Raw genomic sequence first — 13,283 nt, forward strand, 5'->3', positions numbered from 1 at the left:
TTCCAGCACGAGACTGTACACCAACCTCCTCTTCAAACAACGCAACTCTATTTGAACCATATATGACTCATGCATATTCATGAACTAAGGCTTGAGACGAGTTGCGGAACGGAACGACGACTCATAGTTAAACGATCTAGCTAGGTAACCCGAAACGCCCCATGGGGCTCGAAATTTTCTCAAAACTTTGTATAATTCACTCCACAAAGTAAACACCTTGCCTCCTTTTCCTTTATAAAGCTTAGTCCTTTTCATATTGCTCGTTTGTTCCACATGAATATCAATATATAAACACATACAATTTATCTACATATATAAAAAATGGAAGAAATATTTATCTACAATTTAAATTAGATGTGAGGTTAGGTCTATTATTTAAATTAGATGTGTCAAAATAGGTTAGGTCCGTCGGGTTGGCTTGACTTGACATATAAAATTAGTGAGTTGAGTTGACAATTTTCCAACCTGTCTAAAAGGTGCGCTGCCCCGCCCTGTCTAATGGTGGGTTGTGGGTTGGTCCGTCAAAACCCGTCAATTTACTCGTGAGTTTGTTGGTTTGAACCGTCCCCAGCTTAAAAGATGGGACAACCCGTCTCACTCCGTCTAACGATGGCTTACGACGGATTGTAGATCGACCTATTTGTTTGACATGATCTGCGTGCACATGTCACACACTTGTGTACGCTCTATTTTATCTCTTTATGGCAGCATGAAGTTCTATATACAACTTTATAACACCATTCCACCTTTTTTTTTCATCTTCTTTCTTTTACCCTCCAAACATCATCATTACAGCCACCTTCACACGACCCATTTCTTGAAATTCTGCTACTGACTTTGATAAATATTACAGTTTCCAAACCAAAATGCATAACATTCTGAATCCCAAGATAATTTCACAGTACTGAAACTTAGAGGCCTAGCTTCTTTTAGAAAGCTTTTCCCAAGTTATGGAGGAAACTTCGGAATCAGCAGCTGTGACAGAAACGAAAAAGATTGTGAGCCCACGTGTGGAGATTGACACTTCGCCGCCGTTCGAGTCGGTGAAGGAGGCGGTCAACCGGTTCGGCGGCAGCGGCCCGTGGATACCTAATCATCTTCTTCGTTTGGCTGCTGATCGTGTTAGTAATTAATCAAATACATTTTACAATTTTTTTTTATCGTTCCTATATTGTTTGTTTTATTTAAATTAGACGAAATAATTACTTTACTTAATATAATTTTTTTTGATAATTTATTTAGAAATTATCATCAGTTTGTAATATAATAGTATGGTATAATGTATGATTAATTATAAAGTTTCATCATTCAATTATTTTGTTTTGCTTTTTAAACACTTATTATGTCTAAAGATTATAAGTTTATTAATTTTGAATGAATTCTAAGAAGTTTTTAAAATATTTATCATGAATTTAACCAAAATGTGATTTAATTAAGGAACAATTATAATTTTGATCTATTTTATGTTTTCATATTTCAGTTTAATTCTGCATGTTCCCATTTTTGTTAATTTCTGTCGTTTTTCTTCGAAAATTAATGCTTACGTGATACTATGCACGTCCACTCCATATCTACACTGCGTCATTGATGTCATCAACGCTATATCTGAAAAAAATTAAAATTGTCAAAAAATTAAAGATAACGAACTAAAACAAAAATCTGAAAAATATAAAAAAGCGAAATCATAAAGCGACGAACATTCGGTACCAAAACAACAATTTTCCTCTTTAATTAAATATTTGCCGTGGTTGGAATTGCAGCAAGATTCAGAGGACTTTGATGTGCATAAAATCGAGGAACAAGCAGCGCAGCTGGAGAGAGATCTGATAATCAAAGAAGAAGAAACACTCGATGTCTTAAAACAACTCGAAGCAGCGAAAAGATTCGTCCAAGGTTTCAAACTGAATTTCATGCCTGAATTCTCTTCGTTTTTCGCCAGCCCAAATCTGAATCTGGCAAGTAATATGATCCATTATTCAAACGAAAATCTAAGTACTCTGTCTCCTGATCACCGCTCAACTGGTTCCATGTTCTTGGAGTTGGATCGAGCCAAACTCAACCTAAACAAAACATCTATCGATCTTGCTCTGATTCAAGAATCTGTGGAGTCTTTGAACAAGAAAATGAGGAAAGACAAGAGAAGGGTTAAATTAATCCAGGCACCCGATTCGAAAGGAGCCATGTTTAGCAGAAACACGATGGAGAATCACACAAATGCTGCTGTACTGGTAGTGGAACCGAAGCGGGTCGACTTCGAAACAGAGCAGTTCAAGAAAATGACAGAAGCTTCGAGGTATGAAGTCATGAAGGCGATGGCGGAGATAGAACGTACCAAGAACAGCATAAAAATGGCGGAGATGAGGCTAAATGCAGCCAAGAAAATGGAGGAAGCTGCTAAAGCGATTGAGGCCATTGCAATCTATGAAAAAAGCACTGAGATTAATTCGTCTGATCATGGCGCATTGGATCGCAGTAATGGGATCACCCTTTCGTGTGAAGAGCACCGTTTGCTTACGCGAAAAGCGCAACAAGTTGATGATCATGAGGATGCATGCAAGACCAAGTTCATTGATTCAAACACAATTCCGGTATCGGAGAAATTTGAGGAAACGAAGCAAGGAAAGCGTTACTCGAAGTTCAAGTTCAGGAATTCACGTAATTCGGGTCATGGGGAGACACGAGTTGGGCACGAGAATGGGTCGAATGGAACTACTTCTATGGGTGACATATTAGGTAGGAGAGTGATGTTGCATGATAAAATAATTGTAGGAAGCGAGCATGCTTCTTTGAGCCAGATGTTGCGGGAGCAAAGTCGAGTCATTTTGCATCCAGGCGAATCCACGGGAGACGGGAAGGTCGAAACGTCGTTCGTCGTTCAAAGGAAGAAGTTTGGGTTCATCCAAGTGCCACTCTCCATTAAGAAAACCAAGAAGAGAACTCAGCCAGCTTGAATGTGCATGTATGTATGTGATTCATATTCCATTATCAGTATTGCATGGTTTTAGTGATTTGTTTCTGATTAAGGATTGGTGTTTTTGGCTTGTCCAGTTGTTTTACTCCGTACGCATCGAAAAACAGCGATTATCAATTTTACGAGTTAAATCACAACTAGTTCAATAACAATGAAGTGATGAAGAAAAGTAAACCTAATCATAAAGTGTGTAAAATTGTACAAAATCTAATTAACAAGCACCTACAAATTTATTTGAAAACTGTGCTATTTGATTTGACAATTGACAGGATAAAAGGCAAAACATTTTTGATGATAAATTAAGCAACTGATTTGGCCCTCTTTATCATAATAATTCCTTTGTTTGGCCCCAATTCATATTACATCATCCTCTCTTTTCAAGTCCACTCCTTAAGAATCCCCAAAACACCCCCCTTCGCCACATTGGATTCGTACTCAATGGAAGGCCATTTTAGACATTTAGCTTGCGTCATTTGTTCAGAAGCCAACAGCAGCTAGACACGCGTCTGTCCAAATCATTCCCACGACTTTACGTTATCACAGATGAAATGCGCTTTTCATTCCTTAAAGTTACCGCGGGAAAATCTCTTTTTTTTTAAAAAAAAAAAAAAACTTTCTTGAAAGGTTCTTGATTTAATTAACTATCATCTATGTTCAAAATATAAATCTTGATTTTTTTTTGGTGTTATTTACAACAATCATGATTAAATACTAGTTTCATATTGAATTATAATTTTTAATGTATCTCTTGCCAAGTATAACTCCAAGCTAAAAATTGCACCGTAAGTATCCTCTTTGGGTTCATGTTATTAGTTATATTATGGCCAAGTTATTTCTCAACTCTATCCAGTATCCAGAGATAACCTAAATATATTTTTGCTTGCTATTTTAGTTAAGTTAGATATGGTAAAAAAAAAAAAAAATACTCTTAACGATTCGTTGGATCAATTTTATCATACTAAACTTATATTAGATCGGACTCATGCAAAAATATTATTTTTTATTGTACTTGAGTTAGGTCGACCAGTCTCACATATCCCATAATCTACTCTTTATAAAATTGGATATAATGAAATGGTAATTTCTAAGTGATAAGTTAAAAATTTTTATACAGTTTTTAATTTTTGAAAATAGCGATTATATATAATTTCATGTCGTACTTTAGTCGTGAAAATTACATAAAATTTAATGAATTCATTTATTATCTTTAAATCATAATTTTTTTAATACCAAAGTTCCAACACACAAACATGTCTTAGTGAATAACCTACGCTGTGGCGCACGGTAGCATCCTTCCCCGCGGAAACCAATTTCATCCCGCCTATAATTAAATTATATTTACCTTCTTCCCAAAAATGGGGCGCCATTTATGAAGAAGAAATTAAAGCTACAGGATCTTTGAAACTGTACTTTTCAACTTCAATGGCGCACCCCAGAAAAAGGATATATGGGATTCGCCGTGGCGCAGACGGCAGCGCTTTCCAAAAGTGGTTGGTTTTCTTTTTTTTTTTCAGTATTTCTCCTAACCTTTAAAAATTAAATTTGACGGTGATTTTTCAATATTTAAAGCGTTGATTTGAATGTATTTGTGCATGGAGAAAGTTTACGTGTGTGGAAATATGATGTAACTCGCAGCGAAAATTGTGGGCTTTCTGTTGCTATTGCCTTGGCTGACATGCATGACTGTGGAATCGAGAAAAATGTGCCCAAGAAACTGAAAAGTCGCTGTGAGGATGGAGATTTTATGGGGCAGAGGATTCAAGATCAACCCAGATCAGCTTTTCATTTTTTCATGTATGTTTTTACATCGATATGTGCCATCTTGTTGCGTTAATTTGATTCCTGTTTTCACTTGTGAGAATAACATTCTGAGCTCGAACTGTTGTGTGATTGTATTTAGGGCGATTGTTGATGGTAACGAATGATGTAATATGTAGAAAGAAAAAAGAAACTTTCAGAAATTGAACTTTTTTTTATATAAAAAAAATAGAGACTATAAGAAAAATTGCTATTATTTTCACTTGCCTAGACTTTTCCTGTTCGCTTTCTTGATTTGTGATTCCTAAGTTGAAACTAAGTTGTAAAATTTCCATCACATTGTGATTGACTAATATTGTCAGGTTCAACATATGAAACTTTGAAATACTCTTGCCCAAGTGCCTCTCGAAAGGCCCCCGTGAGCCTATTTCGCCCTTTTCGATCAAATTCTTGTGTTTGCCCCTGATTTCTGAAACTGTTCGTGCGCACCTTTCTGTGATAATTCTTGTTTACTGATGGACCCATAGTCATGGATAGATAATTCATAGAAATGTGATGGCTTAACACTGTATTGGAGATAAATTTAATTCAGATACAAGGGTGGCTATTACGTTGTACATCGTAACATCGGTTCATTTATCCTTCTCAATTGGCCTCATTGTTAGCTTGCATGGTTAAAACTATATATAGGGATGAATTTATGAAAGATTTTGAGGATGGAAACAAAGTTGAAATACATGAGAAAGGATATGAGAAATGGACAAATATGACAAAAAAGGTACTAGATTTGTGCGCATGTCCTTTTGGTACATCAAATTTTAGTCATACATGACAAATAGTATATTTGATCACATCTGATTTGTTGGTTTTGCAGGAGAGGCAACCTTTTGTTCTTGTGGCTGATAAACTAAACTCGGATTATGTCAAACTTTTGATCAAGGAGGAAAGCGAGATACAAGTGGTAGTGTATCGATTTTAATCGTGTCTTCTAACATCATGATTATACTTTGAATAATGGGAAAAATTCTATTGTGGTGGATGCAAGATATTTTCATGTATAATTTTTTATGACAGACAGTATGTGAGGATCAGGAAGTTGCATTTTCCTAATAAAATAATAAACAGTTAAGAATTGAAAAGGGGGCACTTTATTTTTTATTAAGGTCATAGTATGATTTGTGCTTTTGTCATTCTCATTTATGTAGGTGGATGATGAAGCGGATTCAGCTGAGGTTGGCAAATTTGATCCGGTCAGATCATTTTTCCTCCATTCTTGTCTTAACTTCGTCTCTAATTTTATTACGTCTATTGATCAAAGGTTTTTTTGTTTGATTATAGAACTACATGAACCATGAGATGTACTATGACTCTGATAGCTCTGGAGGGTCAGGATCGATACCATCCGAGACATATGGGAGCTTTGATTCGGAAGATCTGTATGCCTCTTTTCCTACCCTTTCTTTCGCATTTCTATTCACAACAAACTTGAGGTAGTCGACTATATAATGATCATGCTTGCTTACTATCCTTGTCATGTGATAAAGCATGATCTAGGCTGGATGGATTGGTCAAAGCTGTAATGTATAAGAATTTCATGAAATTCAAATGATTGCAAATGCCAATTTTAATGTGGAGACCTTCCCTCTCATGAACCAGGTTTCAAGCGCGACCTTGGCTAACTCAGCCTGAAACTATGGGCTAGAAAGTTGGCTGTTGCCAATAAACTGGAGGCAAGTCATTTTGGCTATGGTAAATAACTTTCACGCTCCGCGTCGATCCGTTTTCCATTATGTTGGAAGAATTTCATAGGGTTTTTGCCAGTTGTATAGGATCCAGCTCTGGATTTGATTGCGTGATGTTGGGATTCTTGTTTGTTTTTGGGATGTAAAATTGTGGTTTTCTTTCGGTCTTACTATGTCTCGATGTGTTCGAGTGTTGGCCAAAAATGGCAGTACATAATGTTAGACATGTAAAAACCTATTGCCTTATGAAAATATATATGAATTTCAAGATTTCCACAAGGCTGTAGCTGTAGTGCTGTACCATGCTTCCCACTAAATTAGATTGCTAATTTACTTTGAATGTTATTTTCAAGAATGCGTTACATACCAATTATAAATTTCCATCTCATATTAATTCGAAACATACGAATTTCTCGTTTATGAGAAGCCAAAATTGTAATCAAATCTTCAGAAGCTAGTGCAAGTTATATGTACATATATTTTTGGAGAAAAGTGAAATTAAATTTTGAGTATATACCCGTGAATATTAGGTGTATATGGAGACAAATTTACCAATTCTGACTTGAATTCTACGGAACTCTAAAGTAAGGAGTATGCCCACGTGGTTCAAATTACGACGTTAATTTATGACTATAAAAGGAATTTAACATAACAAATAGAGAATAATATTATATTATATACGGGATTTTTGCATTCGAACCCCATGTGAAAGTTCTAATTATCGTAAAACCCCTGTGATAAATCAATTGGCTTAATGCTCCTCGTGATTTTAAAACTTTGGCACACGGCCCCCTTCAACTGGTGGTGTGAGTACACGCGTTGTACATGCAAATTTTTATTGATTTTTGGTACTTTTTGTACATGGTCTAACTTAATTGCCCTTTATTATTCTCTCTTTTTTTTTTATTGTTTTCTCTTTATTTCACAAGTCGTTGGGTTTGTTTGGCTGTATCAGAGGGGATAATAATTGAAGGCAGCAGCAATGGAATCTCAATCTCAAAGCCGATGCAGAAAATCCATGAAGCCCAACTTGGATTTAAGGTATCCGAACACACCAACTTGTTTCTGCAAGATTTTGGCCAATATTAGGGTTGTGGTTTCTGAAAAAAAAATATCAAAAAGAACGTTGTATTACTGTTGTGCGAAGAATCATTGCGAATTTTTTCGTTAGTGTAAACCCCAAAGCTATAGCTTGCTACCAAATGGAGGTGAAGGTGAATCATTTGGTGATATATGTGTAAGTTACAGTAGCTACGATGGTGTTGAGAGGCAACATGAAGAAGCAGAAGTTCTGTCCAAGGTGCAAGCGACCAAGAACGATTCACTTTCCACTATAATTGCTTCACTTTCCACTGGATATGTTCATGTTAGTTGGGTTGCTGCGATTTTCTTCCTCTTGGTGCTCATCGTTCTCTTGGTCAAGTGAAGCGTATATTGTATTTGAATGGTGTTTGTACTTTTTTAGTTTCTGTCAACTTGAATTAGGCAAATGAATGTAATGTAGTTAATTCCTGCCATATTTTGTTGTTATGAATGAAAAAAGTTTGATTGTGGTAATCAATATTTTGTATTTTCTTTGTTAAGGTTAGCTTAATGTGGATTTGGAAATAAGATTGCAATAAACATTGTATGATCATAATAAAATGGTAACAACACAAAATGACACCAAATATAACAATCTGGATAATGGATCAAAATGATAGTCTGCAATTCATAAAGTACCAAAACATACACCAAAAACTCAAAATACAAAAAATTGCATCATGTTTGTTCAATCTCATCTTAAAAAACTAGCAACATATCCAAGACATATATAAAAAAACTAACCAGAATTCTTTCATTCCAAAAACTCTACTACCAATTATTCCAGACAAACAGGAGCATATCCACCTCTGAATTTTTCATCTTAAAGCACTTGCACTTGAGCTTGCATTTTTTCCTCCAATATGAGCTGTTGCACTAGATCTTGCACTTCTTCCTTGTGTTGAACCATGGATAGTGGCAGTTGCAGCTGCTTTAGAGATACCTTCTCCAGTTGCAGCGGCTCTTGCTCTAGCTCTTGAACTTGCACTAGCACTGGCACTGACACTAGCACTAGCACTGACACTTCCATGTAGATTGACCATTGCACTGTATTGAGTATTGACTCCTCTTCTTACCCTTGAATGACAATTTGATGCTCTGGTTGAAGATGCTTGAGGAAAGCTTTCAGCTTCCTGTGTTTCCTGCCATAAATTTTAAAAATTATATACATAAATACATGAACACAAGATCTATTGACAGATACCTGAGGATTTATATTTGGAACTTGACTTGCTGGCCTCCTTGGTGACTGTCTTGGTGCTGTAGATGACTGTGTTTCTGGGCCTTCAGTTTTTTGTCCAGCAACTCCCTATAATTGAAAGTTTGGTCAAAATGTTTGAGAAACATTGTATTGGAATATCTGAATCGATTGTTACCTTGCACATTTTTTATTTTGGATGAACTGGATTTTTACAAGTTGCTCTGTTGTGTCCAAGCGCCAATCACTTTGAACAAGTATGAGTGAGTTCCTTTCTTGTAGATATGCTACTGCCACCCTCATCTGCTTCTCTTCTTCTCATTCTTTGAGGCCTTCCTTTCTTTCTCTTATATATTGGTGCATTCAATGGTTCACCTTGTGTTTTGCACCAATCAGCTTGTCCAGGCACGACATGAATCATGTGTGAATAAATCCTCAAATATTCACTCTTCCTATAATATTTATCAACAAAATTTTCCAATTTCTATCTATTTTCACCGATGGCAGTTCATGCATGAGCGCAAGGATACCCACAAAGCTGGAACATACCATATGTAGATGTCTTCTTGTTCAAATCAACCACATATTGACTAAGTACACCTTGAGAAGACAAGCACTGGATTTGGAATTCATTTTCCCCACAGTATATTGCAAAAAAATTTCTGGAGAATTTTTTATTCTTATTGATCCTTCTCATTATATTAGGACAAATCTCACCAATATATCTCTCTATTCCAATTTTCTTATGTTGAATCCTCTTCATCATTTTATTCCTTATGCACTCCAACATTGTTATTATTGGTTTGTCCCCAGCCTCCAAGATCGAGCTATTGAATGATTCACACAAATTGTTCACTACTATATCTGACAAACAAACAGTAGGAAATGACTTTTAGCCCAATGAATCGGTGGAATATTTTGGAGCCACTCGCTGTCTCATAACTAGCATTTATCTTTGGATCAATTTCAAAAATCTTCTTCATGTGAACATCAAACTCATTTTTATTTGCGGTAGTACCAGCTTTCCAAAACAGACCCTTCAATTCTACTCCCCTGTATTTTTTTTTTGAAGTTTTGATACATGTGTCGTAAGCAATACCTATGCTGAGAATTAGGCACCAAATCCTTCAAAGCCTCAATAAGACCCTTTTTTCTATCTGAGATAAAAGTCCATATATTCTCTCCCAAACCTCCTATGTCTTCTAGCAACTCACTTAGAAACCAAGTCCAGTTTTCTCGGTTCTCTACTTGTACTATAGCCAATGCAATAGGAACCATGTTGTCATTACCATCCCTACCAACAACAGCTAATATCTGTCCACCATGTACTGTTTTCAGAAAGCAACCATCAAGTCCAATAATAGGCCTACACCCTGACAAAAAACATCCTTTCATTGCTTGCAAACTGTAATACAACTTATCAAAGGTTGGTGGCTCAAAGTCTTCTCTCTTCCTAATTATAATTTTACTGCCTGGATTATATTTCAACACTGTCTCGCAATAATCTCTAAGTAGCTGGTACTGGACACCATCAATCTCTCTTATCTTCTGAAGAGCAGCCTTCTTTGCCCTTAAAACTTTCCAATAACCAACTTCTACTGCACATTTTCTCAATATTATATTCTGTAGTTGATCGATCTTGATATCTGGATTATCTCTTACAATATTTTCAATTCTTCTGCCCAAGTACTTGTAGTTAGCAAATCTGTTGGTATGAGTTCTTGCACAAGTGTGAGCTCCTTTGATTGTTTTGATTTGGAATGTTGGACCACCTTGAACCAGTGAAGCATGAATCCTCCAATCACAACCGTGTTTACAAACACCGGTTATCCTAGTTTTCTCATTATTTTTCAACACCAACTCATAACCCATTCTAACCATGCAATCTCTAAAAACCTCCCTGAACGCTGTTGCATTCTTGAATTTCATACCAACCACAAGTTTGAAATCCTTCATATTCTGCCCCTCTTTATAAGTTGGATGCTTAGGGCCATCATTATCAGATCCATCAAGACTAATGAGGTCATCTTCCTCACCATCATCACTTGCCCAGTTAGCTGCACTATTTGAATCTTCATTCCTCTTTCTCTTCTCACAAACTTTGCTCTTACCTTTATTGTCTTTCCTAATCATACTCTCTCTCATCCCTTCTCCTACAACACCTTCTTCAGCAAAAATATCCTCTTCATCACTCCCAAGAACACCTTTCAACATTTCATCTGTTGAATCATCATCGGAACTTGACTTCTCAACTCCAACTGAATAGTTTTCATCTGAAAAATCATCAAATTCACTGCCATCACTAATCCCTTCATGAATGTCATTGTAGTGATCATCAAAGTTACGTGGCTGTTGATTGGAAGCATTGTCTCCAACATTTTCAGTAGGATTTGGTTCAGATTCAGACAAATTAGGACCAGAGCAATAAAAAGTCTCATAGACTTGCGTATTATCAGCAAGGGATTCATCATCTAAGCTAGCATTCTCAGTAGGTTTAGGGCTAGCTACAGATTCCTTGTGATATTCAATATAACCTACTGATTTTGAGTGTATAAACTCCACTGCATCAACAACATTTCCATCTGGGTCCAAAACCATATCAGGCAATGGCATTGTCTTCTCAATCCAAATAGTTACCAATTCTAATTCCTTATACCAGTCATATATATCACTGACCTCTTTATCCCCCATAATTTCTACCAGACCCTGTTCTATTACCCACCCAGGAATCCTATAATAAAATCGAACATTCAACTTGTTGCCACCACAGAGCTTATAAAGAGCAAATAAATCCTTCATATTAAACCTATCAAAGTTCACTATCTTAAACTGGTGTTTTATTCCCCCCAACATAAGAAATTCTCGGATGAACACCTTCGAATTTTTTCTTGAACACACCTCCATACCAAACGTCAAAATCGATTGCTAAATCCATGATACTAGAAAGAAGAGCATAAGTACCTGCACCTATCGATGTCTCAATTTCTCTTCAAAACTCCGCTGGTTCAAAATTAGGGTTCGCGGTCAGAGAATCGCCAGTCCTTACGTCTGTATGTTCCTTCAAGATTTTTGTTGAATACGACAACGTATTATTTGTTTATATATGAGGGTATAACAGACATTTGCTAATTGAATTTAATTAAAATAGAGAAAGGGGCACGTGTGCCAAAGTTTTAAAATCACGAGGAGCATTAAGCCAATTGATTTATCACATGGGGTTTTACGATAATTAAAACTTTCACAGGGGGTTCGAATGCAATTATCCCTATTATATACTATTATATAAAAGTTGAGACTCATTTAAAAACTACTTTGGGTGTGTTTGATGACACCAACATAAATTTACAAATTTAACCCCCAAACATGCATTGTACTTCATATAGAATATTGGGTAAAATGGTAAAAATGTAGTTACATTTCTCACTCTTACTATCAAAAACCACTTCATTACCCACTATTTTTGTCTTGCTAAAATTAAGGATTCATTCCAATCAATTTCATTGTATTTCTTTAATATCGACATATTATTTGCAAAATATTAAAATTTCATATTTATTATAATTTTAATTAGACATTAAATTATTTATGTACACACATAGCGTGTACATCGGTTGCTAGTATTATTAATAAATTTGGTTATATCATATATATTTGAATGTGATCCATTAGGGCCATTGAAGGGCCAGTTAATAAAAAAGGGCCCAACAAAAAAGGAAGCCCAGGCCGCAATGTAATAAATAATAATATATTAATATAGATAAAAATTATTTTGATACATGAACTATTGATAAAATGTCAAATTGATACATAAACTATTAAAAATGGTTTAATTGGTATATAATTAAACTCAAAAGTCAATTTTTCCCTTTACTTAAATTGTTTTTAAATTGAATATTGCTATTAAATTTATTAATTAAACTACATACATAATTTTTTCTTTTAAATTATTATATTAATTACAATTATAAATATAAATTCATATTTACTAATTACTATACTATAAAAGTAATATTATATATCATTATACAAAAAAATATTCAACGTAAAATTTATAGATTATAAATGAAAGACACATACATATATATAATTTTTAATTTGATTAATATAAATAATAATATTATAACATAGATAGACAAAAAAAAATATATCTTTTATTATATATTATTTTTAAATATATAATTTATCAATTGTTATATATATGTGTATGTGCATATTTGTATTAATTAATATTTAAAATATTTCGAATAACGATCTCTTTTCTATAATATAAAATTTAAATAAATATAAATTTATGTTTATAATTGTATTAATAAAATAATTTTTAAAAATAAATTGTGTATCTATTTTAATTTAGCAAAAATATTAGAATTTAAAATAATGTCGGTGAAGAATAAAATTAAGTTTATAAATTGATTATGTATAAATTAAATCATTTTTAATAATTCATATACCAATTCGATATTTTATAATTAATTCTTCTATCAAAATGAATTTTACTATGTTAATATATATCTCCTTTTGAACACGACTC

The 13,283-nt window shown here is 34.6% G+C and overlaps 1 protein-coding gene across 1 annotated transcript; it reads left to right on the plus strand.

The window, feature by feature from the left end:
* The first annotated feature begins 746 nt into the window (after positions 1-746).
* LOC140878063 (WEB family protein At2g40480-like) lies at positions 747-6,738 on the plus strand. The gene is made up of 9 exons (XM_073281663.1): positions 747-1,121; positions 1,761-2,941; positions 4,240-4,461; positions 4,607-4,765; positions 5,420-5,507; positions 5,604-5,690; positions 5,935-5,979; positions 6,068-6,165; positions 6,386-6,738. The coding sequence occupies exons 1-9, from the start codon at positions 951-953 to the stop codon at positions 6,429-6,431; spliced, it is 2,097 nt and encodes a 698-aa protein (XP_073137764.1). The 5' UTR covers positions 747-950; the 3' UTR covers positions 6,432-6,738.
* The last annotated feature ends 6,545 nt before the right edge of the window (positions 6,739-13,283 follow it).

This window comes from Henckelia pumila, chromosome 2, assembly GCF_033568475.1.
Source record: "Henckelia pumila isolate YLH828 chromosome 2, ASM3356847v2, whole genome shotgun sequence".
Classification (NCBI taxonomy): Eukaryota; Viridiplantae; Streptophyta; class Magnoliopsida; order Lamiales; family Gesneriaceae; genus Henckelia; species Henckelia pumila.

What these genes read in the sequence shown, in the direction of transcription:
- LOC140878063 (XM_073281663.1), top strand. Translation starts at nt 951, where the DNA reads ATGGAGGAAACTTCGGAATCAGCAGCTGTGACAGAAACGAAAAAGATT. An exon ending in AAAACCAAGAAGAGAACTCA is followed by an intron (nt 2,942 to 4,239) that starts GCCAGCTTGAAT and finishes TAGTGAATAACC; the next exon opens with TACGCTGTGGCGCACGGTAG. An exon ending in GGCAGCGCTTTCCAAAAGTG is followed by an intron (nt 4,462 to 4,606) that starts GTTGGTTTTCTT and finishes TGTAACTCGCAG; the next exon opens with CGAAAATTGTGGGCTTTCTG.